This window comes from Oreochromis niloticus, linkage group LG10 (genome assembly GCF_001858045.2).
Source record: "Oreochromis niloticus isolate F11D_XX linkage group LG10, O_niloticus_UMD_NMBU, whole genome shotgun sequence".
Classification (NCBI taxonomy): domain Eukaryota; kingdom Metazoa; phylum Chordata; class Actinopteri; order Cichliformes; family Cichlidae; genus Oreochromis; species Oreochromis niloticus.
In genome coordinates, this window is record NC_031975.2 from 10,179,616 (window position 1) to 10,202,290 (window position 22,675).

A 22,675-nucleotide genomic window follows, 5' to 3' on the forward strand; every position below is an offset into this window, starting at 1 on the left:
TTCTCGTTCTTTGGCAATGTCAGTCTTCATCTGTTTCACCTCTTCTTTTTCTTCACTCATGATTTCCTTTGCACGTTCAAGCTCTTCTTGCTTCTTGTTGAGATTCCTCATCAGACTCTCCACTTTTTCTCTTTCACTCTGTAATTGCTTCTTCTTCATTTCCAGTTCTTTTGTTTGTCTTCTGAGGTCATCTTCCTTGACTTTTTGTTCACTATGTGTTAAGAAAATCTTGCTTAAAATGTCTTCAAGTCTTTCTTTTTCCGTTTGAACCTGAAGGATACAAACTTTAATATTGGCTTTTTCTTTATTTGCCTCATTTAACAGCCTTTTTACATGTTCCATCTTATTGAGCAGTTCAAGCTTCATGATTTCCATTGAGTCTCTCTCTTCTTTACATTTTGTCTCTTTTCTTCCAATATTTCAAATTGTTTCTTCATGTCAGACATCAACAGCTCCAAATCCATTTTCTCTTTATTCAGCACCTCACTTTCTCTCTCCAGATCTTCTCTGTCTTGTCTCAGATCTTCTTTCAGTTTATCAAGATCTCGTTTGTCCAGTTCAAACTGCTGCTTCCATTCTTTTTCTGTGCATTCTCTCTTGGTGATCATGTCTGAAAGGATAGTTCTCACACCTTCCCTTTCCGTCTCTAACATTTCAGTGAAATAGCAAATGTTTTCTTTCTGTTTGTCTTGAGTTGTAAGTTTTTCTTCCAACACTGTTTGCAGCATGGACCTGTTGTCAACATTTTGTAGTAATCTGTCCGTTTTAGCTTTTATATCCTCTTTCAGTTGTTGAAGTTTCACTTTCAGAATCTCTAGTGATTTCATTTCATCCATGACTTGGTCTCCTCTCATTTCCATCTCAGACCGCTCTTCTTCCATATTTCTCCGTTCCTTCAACAACAGTTCTCGTTCTTTGGCAATGTCAGTCTTCATCTGTTTCACCTCTTCTTTTTCTTCACTCATGATTTCCTTTGCACGTTCAAGCTCTTCTTGCTTCTTGTTGAGATTCCTCATCAGACTCTCCACTTTTTCTCTTTCACTCTGTAATTGCTTCTTCTTCATTTCCAGTTCTTTTGTTTGTCTTCTGAGGTCATCTTCCTTGACTTTTTGTTCACTATGTGTTAAGAAAATCTTGCTTAAAATGTCTTCAAGTCTTTCTTTTTCCGTTTGAACCTGAAGGATACAAACTTTAATATTGGCTTTTTCTTTATTTGCCTCATTTAACAGCCTTTTTACATGTTCCATCTTATTGAGCAGTTCAAGCTTCATGATTTCCATTGAGTCTCTCTCTTCTTTACATTTTGTCTCTTTTCTTCCAATATTTCAAATTGTTTCTTCATGTCAGACATCAACAGCTCCAAATCCATTTTCTCTTTATTCAGCACCTCACTTTCTCTCTCCAGATCTTCTCTGTCTTGTCTCAGATCTTCTTTCAGTTTATCAAGATCTCGTTTGTCCAGTTCAAACTGCTGCTTCCATTCTTTTTCTGTGCATTCTCTCTTGGTGATCATGTCTGAAAGGATAGTTCTCACACCTTCCCTTTCCGTCTCTAACATTTCAGTGAAATAGCAAATGTTTTCTTTCTGTTTGTCTTGAGTTGTAAGTTTTTCTTCCAACACTGTTTGCAGCATGGACCTGTTGTCAACATTTTGTAGTAATCTGTCCGTTTTAGCTTTTATATCCTCTTTCAGTTGTTGAAGTTTCACTTTCAGAATCTCTATTGATTTCATTTCATCCATGACTTGGTCTCCTCTCATTTCCATCTCAGACCGCTCTTCTTCCATATTTCTCCGTTCCTTCAACAACAGTTCTCGTTCTTTGGCAATGTCAGTCTTCATCTGTTTCACCTCTTCTTTTTCTTCACTCATGATTTCCTTTGCACGTTCAAGCTCTTCTTGCTTCTTGTTGAGATTCCTCATCAGACTCTCCACTTTTCTCTTTCACTCTGTAATTGCTTCTTCTTCATTTCCAGTTCTTTTGTTTGTCTTCTGAGGTCATCTTCCTTGACTTTTTGTTCACTATGTGTTAAGAAAATCTTGCTTAAAATGTCTTCAAGTCTTTCTTTTTCCGTTTGAACCTGAAGGATACAACTTTAATATTGGCTTTTTCTTTATTTGCCTCATTTAACAGCCTTTTTACATGTTCCATCTTATTGAGCAGTTCAAGCTTCATGATTTCCATTGAGTCTCTCTCTTCTTTTACATTTTGTCTCTTTTCTTCCAATATTTCAAATTGTTTCTTCATGTCAGACATCAACAGCTCCAAATCCATTTTCTCTTTATTCAGCACCTCACTTTCTCTCTCCAGATCTTCTCTGTCTTGTCTCAGATCTTCTTTCAGTTTATCAAGATCTCGTTTGTCCAGTTCAAACTGCTGCTTCCATTCTTTTTCTGTGCATTCTCTCTTGGTGATCATGTCTGAAAGGATAGTTCTCACACCTTCCCTTTCCGTCTCTAACATTTCAGTGAAATAGCAAATGTTTTCTTTCTGTTTGTCTTGAGTTGTAAGTTTTTCTTCCAACACTGTTTGCAGCATGGACCTGTTGTCAACATTTTGTAGTAATCTGTCCGTTTTAGCTTTTATATCCTCTTTCAGTTGTTGAAGTTTCACTTTCAGAATCTCTATTGATTTCATTTCATCCATGACTTGGTCTCCTCTCATTTCCATCTCAGACCGCTCTTCTTCCATATTTCTCCGTTCCTTCAACAACAGTTCTCGTTCTTTGGCAATGTCAGTCTTCATCTGTTTCACCTCTTCTTTTTCTTCACTCATGATTTCCTTTGCACGTTCAAGCTCTTCTTGCTTCTTGTTGAGATTCCTCATCAGACTCTCCACTTTTTCTCTTTCACTCTGTAATTGCTTCTTCTTCATTTCCAGTTCTTTTGTTTGTCTTCTGAGGTCATCTTCCTTGACTTTTTGTTCACTATGTGTTAAGAAAATCTTGCTTAAAATGTCTTCAAGTCTTTCTTTTTCCGTTTGAACCTGAAGGATACAAACTTTAATATTGGCTTTTTCTTTATTTGCCTCATTTAACAGCCTTTTTACATGTTCCATCTTATTGAGCAGTTCAAGCTTCATGATTTCCATTGAGTCTCTCTCTTCCTTTACATTTTGTCTCTTTTCTTCCAATATTTCAAATTGTTTCTTCATGTCAGACATCAACAGCTCCAAATCCATTTTCTCTTTATTCAGCACCTCACTTTCTCTCTCCAGATCTTCTCTGTCTTGACTCAGATCTTCTTTCAGTTTATCAAGATCTCGTTTGTCCAGTTCAAACTGCTGCTTCCATTCTTTTTCTGTGCATTCTCTCTTGGTGATCATGTCTGAAAGGATAGTTCTCACACCTTCCCTTTCCGTCTCTAACATTTCAGTGAAATAGCAAATGTTTTCTTTCTGTTTGTCTTGAGTTGTAAGTTTTTCTTCCAACACTGTTTGCAGCATGGACCTGTTGTCAACATTTTGTAGTAATCTGTCCGTTTTAGCTTTTATATCCTCTTTCAGTTGTTGAAGTTTCACTTTCAGAATCTCTATTGATTTCATTTCATCCATGACTTGGTCTCCTCTCATTTCCATCTCAGACCGCTCTTCTTCCATATTTCTCCGTTCCTTCAACAACAGTTCTCGTTCTTTGGCAATGTCAGTCTTCATCTGTTTCACCTCTTCTTTTTCTTCACTCATGATTTCCTTTGCACGTTCAAGCTCTTCTTGCTTCTTGTTGAGATTCCTCATCAGACTCTCCACTTTTCTCTTTCACTCTGTAATTGCTTCTTCTTCATTTCCAGTTCTTTTGTTTGTCTTCTGAGGTCATCTTCCTTGACTTTTTGTTCACTATGTGTTAAGAAAATCTTGCTTAAAATGTCTTCAAGTCTTTCTTTTTCCGTTTGAACCTGAAGGATACAATCTTTAATATTGGCTTTTTCTTTATTTGCCTCATTTAACAGCCTTTTTACATGTTCCATCTTATTGAGCAGTTCAAGCTTCATGATTTCCATTGAGTCTCTCTCTTCTTTACATTTTGTCTCTTTTCTTCCAATATTTCAAATTGTTTCTTCATGTCAGACATCAACAGCTCCAAATCCATTTTCTCTTTATTCAGCACCTCACTTTCTCTCTCCAGATCTTCTCTGTCTTGTCTCAGATCTTCTTTCAGTTTATCAAGATCTCGTTTGTCCAGTTCAAACTGCTGCTTCCATTCTTTTTCTGTGCATTCTCTCTTGGTGATCATGTCTGAAAGGATAGTTCTCACACCTTCCCTTTCCGTCTCTAACATTTCAGTGAAATAGCAAATGTTTTCTTTCTGTTTGTCTTGAGTTGTAAGTTTTTCTTCCAACACTGTTTGCAGCATGGACCTGTTGTCAACATTTTGTAGTAATCTGTCCGTTTTAGCTTTTATATCCTCTTTCAGTTGTTGAAGTTTCACTTTCAGAATCTCTATTGATTTCATTTCATCCATGACTTGGTCTCCTCTCATTTCCATCTCAGACCGCTCTTCTTCCATATTTCTCCGTTCCTTCAACAACAGTTCTCGTTCTTTGGCAATGTCAGTCTTCATCTGTTTCACCTCTTCTTTTTCTTCACTCATGATTTCCTTTGCACGTTCAAGCTCTTCTTGCTTCTTGTTGAGATTCCTCATCAGACTCTCCACTTTTTCTCTTTCACTCTGTAATTGCTTCTTCTTCATTTCCAGTTCTTTTGTTTGTCTTCTGAGGTCATCTTCCTTGACTTTTTGTTCACTATGTGTTAAGAAAATCTTGCTTAAAATGTCTTCAAGTCTTTCTTTTTCCGTTTGAACCTGAAGGATACAACTTTAATATTGGCTTTTTCTTTATTTGCCTCATTTAACAGCCTTTTTACATGTTCCATCTTATTGAGCAGTTCAAGCTTCATGATTTCCATTGAGTCTCTCTCTTCTTTTACATTTTGTCTCTTTTCTTCCAATATTTCAAATTGTTTCTTCATGTCAGACATCAACAGCTCCAAATCCATTTTCTCTTTATTCAGCACCTCACTTTCTCTCTCCAGATCTTCTCTGTCTTGTCTCAGATCTTCTTTCAGTTTATCAAGATCTCGTTTGTCCAGTTCAAACTGCTGCTTCCATTCTTTTTCTGTGCATTCTCTCTTGGTGATCATGTCTGAAAGGATAGTTCTCACACCTTCCCTTTCCGTCTCTAACATTTCAGTGAAATAGCAAATGTTTTCTTTCTGTTTGTCTTGAGTTGTAAGTTTTTCTTCCAACACTGTTTGCAGCATGGACCTGTTGTCAACATTTTGTAGTAATCTGTCCGTTTTAGCTTTTATATCCTCTTTCAGTTGTTGAAGTTTCACTTTCAGAATCTCTATTGATTTCATTTCATCCATGACTTGGTCTCCTCTCATTTCCATCTCAGACCGCTCTTCTTCCATATTTCTCCTTTCCTTCAACAACAGTTCTCGTTCTTTGGCAATGTCAGTCTTCATCTGTTTCACCTCTTCTTTTTCTTCACTCATGATTTCCTTTGCACGTTCAAGCTCTTCTTGCTTCTTGTTGAGATTCCTCATCAGACTCTCCACTTTTTCTCTTTCACTCTGTAATTGCTTCTTCTTCATTTCCAGTTCTTTTGTTTGTCTTCTGAGGTCATCTTCCTTGACTTTTTGTTCACTATGTGTTAAGAAAATCTTGCTTAAAATGTCTTCAAGTCTTTCTTTTTCCGTTTGAACCTGAAGGATACAAACTTTAATATTGGCTTTTTCTTTATTTGCCTCATTTAACAGCCTTTTTACATGTTCCATCTTATTGAGCAGTTCAAGCTTCATGATTTCCATTGAGTCTCTCTCTTCTTTTACATTTTGTCTCTTTTCTTCCAATATTTCAAATTGTTTCTTCATGTCAGACATCAACAGCTTCAAATCCATTTTCTCTTTATTCAGCACCTCACTTTCTCTCTCCAGATCTTCTCTGTCTTGTCTCAGATCTTCTTTCAGTTTATCAAGATCTCGTTTGTCCAGTTCAAACTGCTGCTTCCATTCTTTTTCTGTGCATTCTCTCTTGGTGATCATGTCTGAAAGGATAGTTCTCACACCTTCCCTTTCCCTCTCTAACATTTCAGTGAAATAGCAAATGTTTTCTTTCTGTTTGTCTTGAGTTGTAAGTTTTTCTTCCAACACTGTTTGCAGCATGAACCTGTTGTCAACATTTTGTAGTAATCTGTCCGTTTTAGCTTTTATATCCTCTTTCAGTTGTTGAAGTTTCACTTTCAGAATCTCTATTGATTTCATTTCATCCATGACTTGGTCTCCTCTCATTTCCATCTCAGACCGCTCTTCTTCCATATTTCTCCTTTCCTTCAACAACAGTTCTCGTTCTTTGGCAATGTCAGTCTTCATCTGTTTCACCTCTTCTTTTTCTTCACTCATGATTTCCTTTGCACGTTCAAGCTCTTCTTGCTTCTTGTTGAGATTCCTCATCAGACTCTCCACTTTTTCTCTTTCACTCTGTAATTGCTTCTTCTTCATTTCCAGTTCTTTTGTTTGTCTTCTGAGGTCATCTTCCTTGACTTTTTGTTCACTATGTGTTAAGAAAATCTTGCTTAAAATGTCTTCAAGTCTTTCTTTTTCCGTTTGAACCTGAAGGATACAATCTTTAATATTGGCTTTTTCTTTATTTGCCTCATTTAACAGCCTTTTTACATGTTCCATCTTATTGAGCAGTTCAAGCTTCATGATTTCCATTGAGTCTCTCTCTTCTTTTACATTTTGTCTCTTTTCTTCCAATATTTCAAATTGTTTCTTCATGTCAGACATCAACAGCTTCAAATCCATTTTCTCTTTATTCAGCACCTCACTTTCTCTCTCCAGATCTTCTCTGTCTTGTCTCAGATCTTCTTTCAGTTTATCAAGATCTCGTTTGTCCAGTTCAAACTGCTGCTTCCATTCTTTTTCTGTGCATTCTCTCTTGGTGATCATGTCTGAAAGGATAGTTCTCACACCTTCCCTTTCCGTCTCTAACATTTCAGTGAAATAGCAAATGTTTTCTTTCTGTTTGTCTTGAGTTGTAAGTTTTTCTTCCAACACTGTTTGCAGCATGGACCTGTTGTCAACATTTTGTAGTAATCTGTCCATTTTAGCTTTTATATCCTCTTTCAGTTGTTGAAGTTTCACTTTCAGAATCTCTATTGATTTCATTTCATCCATGACTTGGTCTCCTCTCATTTCCATCTCAGACCGCTCTTCTTCCATATTTCTCCTTTCCTTCAACAACAGTTCTCGTTCTTTGGCAATGTCAGTCTTCATCTGTTTCACCTCTTCTTTTTCTTCACTCATGATTTCCTTTGCACGTTCAAGCTCTTCTTGCTTCTTGTTGAGATTCCTCATCAGACTCTCCACTTTTTCTCTTTCACTCTGTAATTGCTTCTTCTTCATTTCCAGTTCTTTTGTTTGTCTTCTGAGGTCATCTTCCTTGACTTTTTGTTCACTATGTGTTAAGAAAATCTTGCTTAAAATGTCTTCAAGTCTTTCTTTTTCCGTTTGAACCTGAAGGATACAAACTTTAATATTGGCTTTTTCTTTATTTGCCTCATTTAACAGCCTTTTTACATGTTCCATCTTATTGAGCAGTTCAAGCTTCATGATTTCCATTGAGTCTCTCTCTTCTTTTACATTTTGTCTCTTTTCTTCCAATATTTCAAATTGTTTCTTCATGTCAGACATCAACAGCTCCAAATCCATTTTCTCTTTATTCAGCACCTCACTTTCTCTCTCCAGATCTTCTCTGTCTTGTCTCAGATCTTCTTTCAGTTTATCAAGATCTCGTTTGTCCAGTTCAAACTGCTGCTTCCATTCTTTTTCTGTGCATTCTCTCTTGGTGATCATGTCTGAAAGGATAGTTCTCACACCTTCCCTTTCCGTCTCTAACATTTCAGTGAAATAGCAAATGTTTTCTTTCTGTTTGTCTTGAGTTGTAAGTTTTTCTTCCAACACTGTTTGCAGCATGGACCTGTTGTCAACATTTTGTAGTAATCTGTCCGTTTTAGCTTTTATATCCTCTTTCAGTTGTTGAAGTTTCACTTTCAGAATCTCTATTGATTTCATTTCATCCATGACTTGGTCTCCTCTCATTTCCATCTCAGACCGCTCTTCTTCCATATTTCTCCTTTCCTTCAACAACAGTTCTCGTTCTTTGGCAATGTCAGTCTTCATCTGTTTCACCTCTTCTTTTTCTTCACTCATGATTTCCTTTGCACGTTCAAGCTCTTCTTGCTTCTTGTTGAGATTCCTCATCAGACTCTCCACTTTTTCTCTTTCACTCTGTAATTGCTTCTTCTTCATTTCCAGTTCTTTTGTTTGTCTTCTGAGGTCATCTTCCTTGACTTTTTGTTCACTATGTGTTAAGAAAATCTTGCTTAAAATGTCTTCAAGTCTTTCTTTTTCCGTTTGAACCTGAAGGATACAAACTTTAATATTGGCTTTTTCTTTATTTGCCTCATTTAACAGCCTTTTTACATGTTCCATCTTATTGAGCAGTTCAAGCTTCATGATTTCCATTGAGTCTCTCTCTTCTTTTACATTTTGTCTCTTTTCTTCCAATATTTCAAATTGTTTCTTCATGTCAGACATCAACAGCTTCAAATCCATTTTCTCTTTATTCAGCACCTCACTTTCTCTCTCCAGATCTTCTCTGTCTTGTCTCAGATCTTCTTTCAGTTTATCAAGATCTCGTTTGTCCAGTTCAAACTGCTGCTTCCATTCTTTTTCTGTGCATTCTCTCTTGGTGATCATTTCTGAAAGGATAGTTCTCACACCTTCCCTTTCCCTCTCTAACATTTCAGTGAAATAGCAAATGTTTTCTTTCTGTTTGTCTTGAGTTGTAAGTTTTTCTTCCAACACTGTTTGCAGCATGGACCTGTTGTCAACATTTTGTAGTAATCTGTCCGTTTTAGCTTTTATATCCTCTTTCAGTTGTTGAAGTTTCACTTTCAGAATCTCTATTGATTTCATTTCTGTCATGACTTGGTGTCCTCTCATTTCCATCTCTTTCTGCTCATCTATGATATTTCTCCTTTCCTTCAACAACAGTTCTTTTCTATTGTCACGTCTAGTTCTCATCTGGTTGACTTTTTGTTTTCCCTGGTTTCGTTTTTTGATCTCTTTTTTTATGAAGTCTTGTTTTGTGTCTTGTAATACAACCCTTTTCATACCATCCTTAAGCGTTATTTTTTTTCCCGTTTCTTTTATTTCACTGGTTTTCTTTTCCTCTTTTATGTCTTCCTTTTTTTGTTTTAATATGTCAATTTCTTTTTTGACTTTACAGCCTCTCATTTCAAGTTTCTGGTTCTTCTTCAACATCTCAGTCATTCTTTTAACATCTTCTTTGTCTTGACTCTTGTCTGCACTCAAGTCATCAATGGCATCTTTTTCTATCTGAAATTGTTTTTTCCATCCGTTTTCATTTTTTTCTTGCTCTGTCTTGATTTTTGTCTCCACTTGTTCCCCATGTTTTCGCTCTTGTTTTATGTTTTTTAATGCGCACCGTATAATTTCCTTTTGCCTATCTAACTCGCTTTTCATATTCAGTACTTCTTTTCTTCTGGTCATGTAGAAATTCTTTTGGTCTTGCATGTGCTTATTTTCATTCTGAATTATTCCAATGATGATTTGAGTGTTTTTAATTACCTTGTTATATTCCCCTAAGTATTTGTTGATTAGTTCCCAATGCTTTTTAATTTGCTTCCTTTTTTCTGTCATCCTCATGTCTTCAATTTCACTTTTCATCCCTTTCTTTCCTTTTTGCAACTTCTGCTTTTTTTCTTGTTTACCTTGATGTTTGATGATCTCCGCTCGTCGTTGTTCAAGCTCCTTTTTCTGCTTTGTTTCTCTCACGAGGGCAGTTCTTTCTTCTTTGAAAGTAACCCATATTCTTTTTATCTTCTGTTCTTTTTGAATGCTTCTTTTGATTACACGTTGGTTTTCTCTTTTCTTCATCTCCAGCTCAACCACCAGAGCTTCGATCTCTTGTCTTTCCCTTTTAATACTTTCTAGTCTCATATCAAGCCTCTGTTTTTGTCTTTGGATTTTTTCCCACATGTTGATTGTTTCATCCATCTCTGCAGTGTCTTGTATGGTAACTCTTCCAAAGATTAAATTAAGCTGATATTTTAATCTCCTCATTTTGTTTGTTATATTCTTATTTTCAGCCTCAACTTCTCTGAATCCCTTCCTGTCCTTTTCTAAATGAGCATTCACATTTTCTAGAATTTTCATCTCTGTCCTAATTGTTCCCATGTGTAAATTAACCCTGTCTCTTATGTTTTGGATGTAAATAATATAATGAGAAACTTTTGAGCTGTGGTTTTTAAGTTTCTCCATGAACATTTTCACATCTTTGCTTTCCCAATGTTTTTCATGTTCATTGGGTAGATGGATGAACAGATTATGGTCTCTCTGCTTCTCCTCAGCCAGCTCTTCCATCTGTCGTTTCAATTTTACCCTTAACATTTCTAGTTCATCCCTTTTTCTCAGAGTTATCTCCAGTCTTTGGTCTAATTCTCTTCTTTTCTTTTTGATCTCGGTCCTCAATGCTTCCTTTTCTCGTTGTATTTCATTCCACATTATTTCAATTTCCTCCTTTTTTCTCATGGTTTTTCTAAATAAACGCTCCAGTTCTTTTGTCTTTATTTTCAATTCTGATTGTAGCAGCTCCATTTCTCTTATTTGCCTTTTTGTCATGTGTACTCTGTCATCAAGCTCCTGTTTGTGTCTTTCAGTTTTCTCCCTCAAATGGTTCATCTGTTCATCCTGTATTTCTGTTTCAGTTAGTTGTTTAACTATTTTCTCATTCTTTATCGCTGTTTGGATCTGTTCTGTCACCTCAGTCTCTTCTCTCTTAATTATTTGTTTCACAGTCTCACTAACTGATTTTTTTTTTTTATGACCCAGACTGTCTAATGAAAGTCTTACATCATCCAGTTTCTCTTTAACTTGTTTGAGGATTTCTGTTCCCTCAGTTTCTTTGTCCATTTTGGTTTTTGTCAGTTTATCTCTTTTATTGTCCATTGTCTTTCTAATTTCAGTCTTGAAAATTTCAAGAGCAGTTCTTTGCTTAGGTGTAGTACCATGTTCCATGTCTGGTTTTGCGCCTTTTGTTAAGTTAAGGTTAATGTAGTCAAGGTCTTTAAACTGTCTTAGTTTTATTTCAGTCTCCTTCATACTAATTTCTATCTCTTCAATTTTCCTTCTGGTCTGAGTGGCTATTTTCTCGATTGTGCTCTTAACTTTTGCCATTTTTTCTAAATTCTGCCGAATCAGTTCAGTTTGCCTCTGCATTTTTATTTTAAAGATGTCTAATCTGTCTCTCTCTTTTGAAGTATTTTCTAACCTTTGATCTAATTCTCTTCTCTTCTTTTTCACTGCAGTTTTAATTGATTTCATATTGCTCATTTCTTCTGTCATATATACTTCACTTTGCTTTATTGTGGCTTTTACAATTTCCAAAAACTCTTGAAACTGTTTGATGTCTTTTAGCAATCCTTCAATTTCACTGCCTTCATTCTTTTGATCTTTGTCCATGTTACTTTTTTCCGCTAGGTTCTCAAGTCCTCCTCTTAGCGTTCTTATAATCTCTTGTGTTTTGTAAATCTCTGCCCTGAGTCTTTGTACATCGGCTCCTCTGTCCTTTTTATTTTCATCTGTGTGTTCAACATATTTTTTCATCTCTTCTCCTGATTTCTGAATTTGTTTTTGCTTGTTAATATCAAGTCTTATCAAGCTAGACTCTTGTTTTATTTTTTTGGCATCGTCCTCCTCTTGTACTTCATATTTCATTATTTCATTTTTGAAAACTTTGGTGTTCACCATCAAAATCTTTCTCTGTTCAGTTTCTTCCAACAGCTTAGTTAATACTTCCTGGGCATTTTCAGTTTCGCCGACTGTAATTACAGTGTCTGCCCTCTGCAGGTCATTCATTTCCAAAATGAGCCTTTTGATGTCTTGAGTTTTTTCTTTCATGTTATCAACAGTGTACTTTATTTGCTCCTTTATTTCCCCCTCTTGCTGCTTTAGGTTACATATCAGTTTTTCCACTTCTTCCCTTTCTCTTACAATTATCAGTAATTCAGTTTTATCATGCACTGCTTCTTCATGAATTTCAGTTCGCATCTGTAAGCAAAAGTCCTGCTCCCCATTTTTGCCTTCTGCAAAACAATGTTTGGATTCAAAATGCTCCTTCTGTTGTTCTTTAATTTTTTTATTTTGATGCTGATCATCTAATGTTACAGAATTTTGTAATGATGTTGTATCTGTTATATTTTCTGTCCCCCTTTTGTCCTTTGGAATTGCTGATGTTTGATCCTCGAGGGAGTCTGTGTCTATTTCTTTCTGTGATTCTTGAAGTTTGGATGCATTCACCGAAAAAGTATATTTGATTGTAGATTGTGTCGATATCCATTTGTTGACCCAAGCTTTCATGGTTGTTAGGTTTTCCTTCACAAAAACAGAAAAAAAAAAGCTTTTTTGCTTTTGATGACACCAAGACAACAATAAAGAACTTCTTAAAACATCTATGTTTAAATTTTTTATTTCACATTTATGGATCTTACTAGGGTTGGTCGATACGTAAACATTTTCCAACCGACAATCGTCAGTCCAATAATCGACGATGGGCGATATATTCGCGCATACGCAGACTTTTTGATTGGCAGAGCAATGTAATCATGCATGGAGTGATTTGTGCGTTTACAACACAGATAAAATCCAAACATGGACGAACTAATTTCCCCCAAAAATTAGGGCTGTCAGCGTTTACGTGGTCATCACAAATTAATGCAATTAAAATTTTTAACGCGCTCAACCCATCTGGAGTGCAGAATGAATAAACTTTGGACAAACTGCCCGAAATGCGTTGAGAGAGACATTTCAGGGATTTTGACTCAGTCTGCGCTCCAGATGGGTTAATTGTTAAACGTGTTAGTCGTGATGACAGCGCGTTAATGTTGACAGCAGTAAAAAAAATATAAAGTCGCCAATTTGGGATTTCTTTGACTTTAAACCAGATGAAAAAGGTAAACCTAAGGACGTAACCACAACGGTGTGCCCCTTGTGCAGACATATAGTGCGAGCAAAGTACTCAAACATGATTAACTTGCATGAGCATATACGTGTCCACCATCTGGCTGGGTGTGCTAGGCTACCACCAGCTTCTGCAGCTCCATCAACAAGCATTTGGGCGCACTCTCGGGGTGCATTTGCTTGCAGATGAAAGAGGGTGCTGTTAAAACAGCGCTATGATTTTTTTTTTCTGTTGACTGATTCTATTAGCTCCATCATTATTAGCAAACTTACTCATGGGCAAATAAATAAATAATTCGCCCTTGTAAAAACGATCGCCGATGGGCTCAGCCTATCGTCGATAGTTGATATATTCGTCCAATCGCCCAACCCTAGATCTTACACAGGCTGCTATGCTCCTAAGCCTGGCAGTTGTAATAAAGGTAGAAATCTTCTATGTCACTTACATGGATAAGGATCAAGATGACATGGAATGAGTTTGCTACTATGTAAATTAGAAGTTATGTATGCTTAATTGTGAATGCTGACTGTTCTTTTTTCATTAAATGAAATGTAACATTATTTGGAGCAGCTTATCAGCACAGTGTGATGCACAGAGTCCATTCTGTAAGCAGACTTAGCCTTGATTACACACAGGCACACAGATGTCTGCATGGACACTTGTGCCCACCGTCTGATGACATAATTTACTTTACTATAGCAGACTTAAGCGGACTCACTCATTCTTCACCTTACTTTCTATATTGCCTGCCACTGGTGTATGTCCATCTATGCAATTTGTTAGCAGTTATTTTTTTTTTTTTACATTTTTCCAGGTTTAAAGGGCACACCCCCACCCCAAAACAAAAAACACATCTGGTGGTAGGAGATGTGTCGCCACTGACTCCAAAATCCACGATTCCCAATGCATAACTGATTATTTTTGCACATTCTTTTGCATTTCAGTTTGTTAGGTTTATACAGTAAAATTACTTATGTAGTTAGGTAACATTCCATACTTGAACCAAGTGGGAAACACTGAAAAAAAGTCAGAGATTTTAACTCTGTATAGCCTGGGGATAGTTCTTTTCTTCTTTAGAATGGCTAGAATAATTTCCTCAACTTATTGACAACAGCAACTACAGTATGTGGATATCAGTAACCATACCCTTTCAATTCTCAGAATATTAAAAAATTATGCATACGCAAATTACAATTTCAAGCTCAGTTAAACCCAAACTGTTGGCAGTAAGTAAGGCATCTTACTACTTTTTTACAGTTTTATTGGAGTACTTAAAAATGGAGTATTTTTTTCCAACAAATCCATTCGGTAAATAAAGGAATTGTTGTCAAATACTGAATCTCTTTCAACCAAAAGCAGTTTCAATAATAATCAGGGGATGCTGACAAGAAATAGCTAAAAGGAAAGAATAAATACTTACCATATAGTTCTTGGCTTCTTCCTCGTTCTTACTCATCTCCCTTTGGGTTCTCCGCATTTTCTCCCAAGTGTTGTTAATTTCTGCACCAGTTTTTTCTATTTTACCTTTCATCTCAGTGACAGTATTTTCCAGTTTTTGTTCAACCCCTTCCTTTTGTCGCTGTATTTTTCTCTTCATGATTTCTAACTCATCCCTCTCTTTCATTATCTTCTCGAGCAGATGCTCAAGCTCCCTTCTTTTTTGCTTTTCTCGAAAATTTGTCCATTTGGTTTGAGCCTTTACTTCTGTAAAGTCCCTCGTGCTCTGCTTTGTTTCTTCACTCTTGATACAAAGCACCTCATTGTTTTCTTCTTCCTCAGAGATCAAATTCTGCATGTAAGTATTTGGCTTGTCTTTTTCTACATTTTCCCTTCCTGTCTTTAGTTTCATTTTAACTCTCTTTAAGTCATCTCTTTCAGACTGGATGTGTGTCACTTTCAAGCTTAGATCTGAAGCTTGTTGCTTTGGATAATTAATATTCATCTTGATGTTCACGGGATTGTTCTCTGCCATTAGCTGCTGCTTTGCACTTTGAGTCACTTCCAGTTGTTGTTCACTGTCTTCCAGCACATCCCAAAGTTTCTCCATCTCTTCCTGGATTCTACACATTTTTCTCTTCACTGTGTCAAATGTGGCTTTTCCATCTTTTCTTTCTCTCTGTCCTTCTTTATACATGTGAATTTTCTTCATTTCAGCCTGTTTTATAATGCTTGCCCATCTGTGCTTGACCATGTTGATCTTTACATACATAATATGTTTAATGTGGTTAATTTGTTCACTGTTTTTTGAAATGTCCTCTTTATTTCTTTTTAATGCTTGCTGTATGTTTGCTTTAGTTTTCTCCATTTTTTCTTTAACTTTCTTTACTTCAACCATTATTTCCCTGTTTTTCTCAGTTGCATTCTCCAGTATATCCAGTTCCTGCTTTACCTGCTTAAGGAGCTCTTTGGGTTCCTCCCTTATTGGTGATTCTGTCTTACTAGCTTTTATACTGTCTAGCCTGTGTCGCTCATTGATGAAGTAATGACGTCTTCTGTCCAGAGTATCCTTCTCTTGGTATATTTTAGTCCACATTTTCAGAAGGTTTGTTTTTTCGTTAGCAACTGAATTTTTGCTTTCTTTGAGTTTCTCAGTTATATTTTTTATTTGGAAGTTAAATTGCTTTAATAGTAGGTGCTGTTTGTTTTTTTCAGATGTCAGTCTCTCAGTGTTTTCCTGTTGCCCCTCTGTCTTTGTCTTTAAGAAGTCAATTTCATTTCTTTTTCTTTCTGTCTGTCTCCAGAGTTGTTCGATCTCCTCCATTACTTGACATATCAGTTGCCTTTGTCTTTTTATAGTTTCTTTTTGGGTTTTCATGTCAGTTCTTGTTTGTTTGCTATCTGATTGCGTTCTGTTTTCCATTGTTGAGTTCCATTCAGTTGTCATCCTACTGTCTTTGTTCTGTTGGTAAAAATAAATAAATAAATGAATAAACAAAGTGGCCAAACCATAACTAACAAATGACAAGACATTCTAAACTCATACTGTGTTGGAAGATAACAAGTAAAAGAGGGATAACCAGAAATTGACAGATGGATTGGGGCCACAACTGCAGTCATGTGGATGCTGTACCAGTCCATCATGGTGAACAGAGAGCTGAGTATAAAAGCAAAGATTTCAATTTACTGGTTGCTCTACATCCCTACCCTCGTCTTCAAGATCGGCTGCAGACTCACCCACCCTCTACTCACCCTGCTCACTCCTCCCCACCCCCAACAACAGCATCCAATACACACTCAACACAAGGCTCCAGCCTGTCTCTCTCAACCACCCAGGTTAGGAGGGAACTGAGGAGGATTAAAGCCAGGAAGGCACCGGGTCCAGATGGCATCAGCTCAAGGGTCGTCAGGTCCTGCGCAGACCAACTGTGTGGGGTGATGGAGCACCTCTTCAACCTGAGCCTGAGGCTGGGGAGAGTCCCACAGCTCTGGAAAACCTCCTGTGTTGTCCCAGTGCCAAAGACTTCACACCCCAAGGACCTCAACAGCTATAGGCCGGTGACTCTGACATCCCACCTGATGAAGACCCTGGAGCGGCTGGTCCTGGCTCAGCTTCGGCGCCTGGTGAGCTCATCACTGGACCCACGTCAGTTTGCCTACCAGCCTGGCATTGGAGCGGATGATGCTGTCATTCACCTCGTGCAACCACTGAACATCCAAGGTATGGACATTGAGACTGTGGATAGCTACAGGTACCTTGGTGTTCATCTGAACAATAAACTGGACTGGACTCATAATTCAGACGCCCTCTACAGGAAAGGGCAGAGCAGGCTGTACCTGCTGCAGAGACTCAGGTCTTTTGGAGTGAAGGGCCCACTCCTGAAGACCTTCTATGACTCTGTGGTGGCCTCAGCTATCTTTTACGGTGTGGTCTGCTGGGGCAGCAACATCTCTGCCGGGGACAGGAAGAGACTGAACAGGCTGATCCGCAGGGCCAGCTCTGTTCTAGGATGTCCTCTGGACCCAGTGGAGGTGGTGAGTGACAGGAGAATGGTGGCTAAGCTGTCATCCCTGTTGGACAACATCTCCCACCCCATGCAGGAGACTCTGACAACACTGAGCAGCTCCTTCAGTGGCAGGCTGCGGCACCCTCGATGTGGGACGGAGAGATTTCGCAGGTCTTTCTTCCCCACTGCTGTCAGACTCCACAACAAAGACTTCAACTGATCAAACACACACATCCACACATGTGCAATAGCAACAACACTAAGTGCATTACTGTTTTTCTGGCATCGCTGTATTATACCCAATTGTATATAGAATTTGTATTCTATTTTATTCTATTTTATTTGATTGTATATAGTATTTATTTCTATCTATTGTGTACAGTATCTTATTGATATCTTATTCCAGTGTTTTTCTCTAATTTTCTATGCAGCTTTGCACTGTCCACTGCTGTAACAAAACAAATTTCCCACACGACCATTTCTTATGGTCGTAAGTGATTGAAAGAACAAGATCGCAGATACAAGCATGAAATGAGCTTTTTCCGAAGGGTGGCTGCTCCTCCTCCACATTGAAAGGAGGCAATTTGAGCATGTCCCACAGGGCGAAGGCCCCGGAGCACACCAAGGACACACTGGAGTTCCCCTGGATAAACAGGAGGAGGTGGCTGGGGAGAAGGTGGCCTGGGGTTCTTTGCTTAGGCTGTTGTCCCCACGACCCAGCCACAAAGAAGATGGGTAAATGGCATAATTGTTTATATCACATTTACAGTATTTTTTGGCAACAATGTAATAATGCAGTTCAATTCAATTCAATTTTATTTATATAGCGCCAAATCTCAACAACAGTCACCTCAAGGCACTTTATATTGTACAGTAGATCCTACAATAATAGATACAGAGAAAAGCCCAACAATCAAATGACCCCCTATGAGCAAGCACTTTGGCGACAGTGGGAAGGAAAAACTCCCTTTTAACAGGAAGAAACCTACGATTCAATGCAGAGAGGTCTATTAACACATAGTGAGTGAGAAAGGTGACTGGAAAGGAAAAGCTCAATGCATCATGGGAATCCCCCAGCAGCCTACATCTATTGCAGCATAACTAAGGGAGGATTCTATGGCGTTATTTTTGTGCCACTATTCTGAGCGCATGTAAAAAAATATTTGCAGGTGCAAGTGTTGCATTTTGAGGAGAAATTTATTTTGAGCGAAGAAAAGCTAAATTTGAGTGAACCAAATTCATTGCTGCGTGCAAAAAATGTATTTCAGTGTTTGCTATTATCCATACACACACACAATAGCAGCCCTTCTCGCTCAGTTTTTGCATTTGCGCTTGCTCGCAATGTGTTGCTTGCGCTCTCAACATTTCTGCCGTGCGCGTTCAACTCTTTCTGTACACCGTTATGTTTGTGCCACAAAACCAGCCAATCACAGACTTGGATGCAAAAAAATCTGATTGGCTGTTTTGGTCTCCAATCAGTTCAAAATGACGAAATGCAATATCCCAGAATCCATTTCGTCCAAAACTCAAACGAGACAGTGCCGGAAGAACACAGAGTGGCGGAGTTTGAAATATTACTCTTTCTGGGTCACAAAATAAACTTTTAAGATATTTTCATGCGAGAATGGTGCTGTGTAAACTTCAAATATCTGCTTGATTTATCAAGACATCACATATTTGCAAAAGTGCTCAAACGTTTTCTGCTCACTCTGGCTCAGCTGACTGCAGGTTTCCCCAATCTTAGTACAGTACATTTGCATAATGACTGAAACCAGCCCACTGAAGGAACAAAGGGCTGGGAGGACCTCCCAGCCCCACAGTCTCAGTCAGCTGAGACTGAAGAAGTCACTTGGATGAGTGATGAAATGTTTCTCCCACTGAAAACGCTACGTCCAGATGAACAGAATCAACATTTGGAGATTTACTTACCTGGATGATTGAGCATGCATCAAGATGCTATGCCTTCTGATGATACTGCCTAAGGCAGTGGTTCCCAAACTTTTTTTGCTGGGCCCCCCTTTGTTTTACAAGAAAAATGTTCGCGCCCCCCCACACAGCCTCCAACCACACACACCCATATTTTGCTCCATTGCGGTTTATTTCACACCTCAAACATTTAGTAAACAATTATTAAGCAAATACAAATAATCTGCAACAAATTAAAGTAAGTAAGAAAATAAACTACTAACTCTTTTATGCTACGTCCACACCTACACGGGTATTTTTGAAAACGCAGCTGTTTCGTCCACACATAAACGGCATTTCGAATCACTTTCTTTTAAAACTCCTTTTTTGCGTTTACGTGTGGACGAGGAATACAGAGTTCGTCACATCAAAGGGATGTGCCTTTTTTCACGTCACGCTGTGCGCCACGTTATTGTTTACATGAGATGAATTGCAGAATAGCAGATAGAGACAAAATACTGTTAATCTGACTATCTGCAGGTTTTACACGCTTACATATACACACACAGCTACTGTCCCTCTATTTAGAAAGGCAGAGGCGTCACGGTGTGATTATTTTACATGTAGTTGTTTTTTTCCTGTGTAATAATATTCAACATTGCTATCAATACATTTTTCAATCCCTCTGCAAAATGGGTTCAAAAACATAAACAACTGTTGGATGCTGTTTGTCCGTGATTTGAACAGGGGGGACAAATTGTGGCAGGATCAGCCTGATGTTATTTGTATCCCACTGTAACTTTACTGTATAAAGAGCTAACATCTCCAAAATGCCAGGAGTAGTTAGTCATTACAACAAGTGTTTGTGAACTAAAAATCAAGAATGTGGGATACTGTTTGTCCGTGATTTGAAGAGCCCAGCGCGTGCTCCCGACGAAGGGAAACCCAATTCTGCAGGGAAGATATGCTTCACCATATTTTCTAGTCTTTGGCTTAGAATGAAGTTGGTTTGGAAACATATTCAGCTATGCTTCATCTCCTGATTTGCGTTTCTGGAGGCGCCCCGTGCTAGCAGTGTCCAAGCGTTTGTTTTTTTTGTTTTGTTTTTTTCCTTTTCATACCGCGCCCCCCGGCGGGCCCCACACTTTGGGAAGGTCTGGCCTAATGGAAGCGTGTATAATGTAAACAGAATTGGTCCTAGCACTATGTGGAAAACCATAGTTGACCTTAGTGTGTGAAGAGGACTCTCCATTTACATGCACAAATTGGAGTCTATTAGATAGATATGATACAAACCACTGCAGCGGAGTACCTGTAATACCTACAGCATGTTCTAATCACTCTAATAGGATATTATGGTCAACAGTATCAAACGCTGCACTGAGGTCTAGCAGGACAAGCACAGAGATGAGTCCACTGTCAGAGGCCATAAGAAGATCATTTGTAACCGTCACTAAAGCTGTTTCTGTGCTTTGATGGGCTCTGAAACCTGACTGAAACTCTTCAAATAAGCCATTCCTCTGCAGATGATCTGTTAGCTGTTTGACAACTACTCTTTCAAGGATTTTTGATATGAAAGGAAGGTTGGAGATTGGCCTATAATTAGCTAAGACAGCTGGGTCTAGAGATGGCTTTTTAAGTAAAGGTTTAACTACAGCCAGCTTGAAGCCCTGTGGTACATAGCCGATTATTAGAGATAGGTTGATCATATTTAAGATTGAAGCATTAATTAATGGCAGGACTTCTTTGAGCAGTTTTGTAGGAATGGGGTCTAAAAGACACGTTGATGGTTTGGAGGAAGTAATTATTGAAGTTAACTCAGAAAGATCAATTGGAGAAAAAAAGTCTAACTTAACATCAATGGTACTAAGAGTAGCTGTAGACGATGTTACAACTGTGGGATGATTATTGGTAATTTTTTATCTAATGATAAGAATTGATGGTTTGGAGGAAGTAATTATTGAAGTTAACTCAGAAAGATCGTAGTTGGGTTATCTGAGGTCTGTTCTATAGCAAATGTAGAAAAAATGTTTTAAGAAGAGCCAATATAATTTGGTGTTCTAAAGAATATGACTGTTTCCTTGCAAGACAATAGCGCGGATACATCTGCAGCCTGTCTGCAGCTTAGACACAAAAACATTTCACTGCATGTTGTACTCTGTATGATTGTGTATGTGACAAATAAAGCTCGTTAGTTGTTAATGACTTTTAAAATCATATTCAAGTAGATTTTAATGTTTTTTTTGCATTAGAGGTGTTTCAGAACTACGTTATAATAAATTTAAAACAAGTGCATTCTGTGTGTCACAGTCTTTGTGTTGGTTGGAAGTTGAGTTTTGTAATTGTATTTTTACCTTGTTTAGCTTTTATACTTGTACTTTTTTATTTTTCATTTTTTATTTTTCATTCATCTTATATGTAAGGTGACCTTGAGGGTCTTTAAATGTACCTATAAATAAAATGTATCATCATTTTTATTATTATTATTATTTAGAAAAAATAGATTAACACAAATGCATAAGCTGCAAAGATGTTATATAGTTGTTTGGAACATAATTAAAATGAGAAAAATGAGTTATGTTCAAAATTTAAATGTAAACATAGCCAATTTGCATTGATAACTAAAGATTTTACATTGATGGGGGGGGAATCATCATTTTCATTTAACAAGTGAAAATAACATTAAAAACTATTAATTAACCAAGCATAACTTTGTTTTCAACAGATAAACATATGTTAATCCAACTAATGAGTTAAGTTCAAGTTCAAATTCTGGTAACTGACTGAGAAACACCTGGCAATGTAGTCAAAACTGCATTTGTAGTAGATATCTCCAGACCAAATTATGCCATTATGACACAGATTCACAAGTGCAGACTCAAAGTCTGCCCTTCCACGTTAGGCAGGCCTCTTTTCTTTCTAAGTTTAAAACTTTTCTTAAAACATATTTATTTGCTGAAGACATTTGGCATTTTTTAACAGGTTGACTCTATTTTTTCTAATTCTCTATTCTCTATCTCTATTTCTTCTAACTCTCTAATTCTAGATAGATAGATAGATAGATATTCCAGTGATGATCTGTGCTCTAAACTTTTCTAGGAATCTTTCTGCAACACATAAATGTGTTGGCTACTATACAGAGTTTATCAAAGTGTGAGTCTACTATTGGATAAATAACTGTATTAGGTATTACTTTCTCTCTGTAAAAGCTTATTTATATATATATATACTTTGACTTAAAATATTTATAAGTTATACATCCTGAATGTATAACTTATAAAATTACAACAATTAGTAAAACTGAGTCAATATAGTGAACCAAACCAAAAGTATTGTTTTTATGCCTTCTATCCTATGTCAGCTCCCTGCCCCCAGTCCCCACTTCAAACCTTGGATGAGAAAGAAAAAATATAATTCATCATACCTCCATCTTCTTTTGCCTTGTAATTTTAAAAACAAAGCTGTGTAGCAGGTCATCTGAGAGTCCTGTGCTGGTTCACTTTGATGGCAGTTCTGTGGAAGTGAAGCAGGTGAGGACTAATCTGACCTAAACATTGCTTATCTTCTCTGTCCACACCACCAGTTTGATTATCAGATACATGTGGCATCCAATAAGTGTGTCTAATTGGATAACAGGTCATGTTTGGCTGCAAAAACATCATGCTCCCTGAGTCTGCTCTCAGCTGATAAGGGTGGGGTCTATACTTGGCTGCATAGAGCCATTCTCCATGTATGCAACACACACAGACTTGTGTGCTTACTATGCTTCCGCATTCCAACATTTT

At 37.6% G+C, this 22,675-nt stretch overlaps 3 protein-coding genes across 3 annotated transcripts; all 3 read right to left on the reverse strand.

Moving 5' to 3' along the window:
• Positions 1–1,311, reverse strand: LOC109199534 (golgin subfamily A member 6-like protein 7). The gene has a single exon (XM_019354880.2). The coding sequence runs from the start codon at positions 1,278–1,280 to the stop codon at positions 363–365; it is 918 nt and encodes a 305-aa protein (XP_019210425.1). The 5' UTR covers positions 1,281–1,311; the 3' UTR covers positions 1–362.
• On the reverse strand, positions 1,124–4,721 carry LOC109199531 (intracellular protein transport protein USO1-like). Its single transcript, XM_025911066.1, has 2 exons — positions 3,991–4,721; positions 1,124–3,749 (listed from the first exon to the last, which is right to left on the reverse strand). The coding sequence occupies exons 1-2, from the start codon at positions 4,681–4,683 to the stop codon at positions 2,043–2,045; spliced, it is 2,400 nt and encodes a 799-aa protein (XP_025766851.1). The 5' UTR covers positions 4,684–4,721; the 3' UTR covers positions 1,124–2,042.
• Positions 4,619–22,438, reverse strand: LOC100704665 (golgin subfamily B member 1). The gene is made up of 3 exons (XM_003460121.5): positions 22,315–22,438; positions 14,462–15,940; positions 4,619–12,455 (listed from the first exon to the last, which is right to left on the reverse strand). Exons 1-3 carry the CDS (start codon positions 22,318–22,320, stop codon positions 4,758–4,760), a joined length of 9,183 nt encoding a protein of 3,060 aa, XP_003460169.4. The 5' UTR covers positions 22,321–22,438; the 3' UTR covers positions 4,619–4,757.
• Positions 22,439–22,675: the final 237 nt, after the last annotated feature.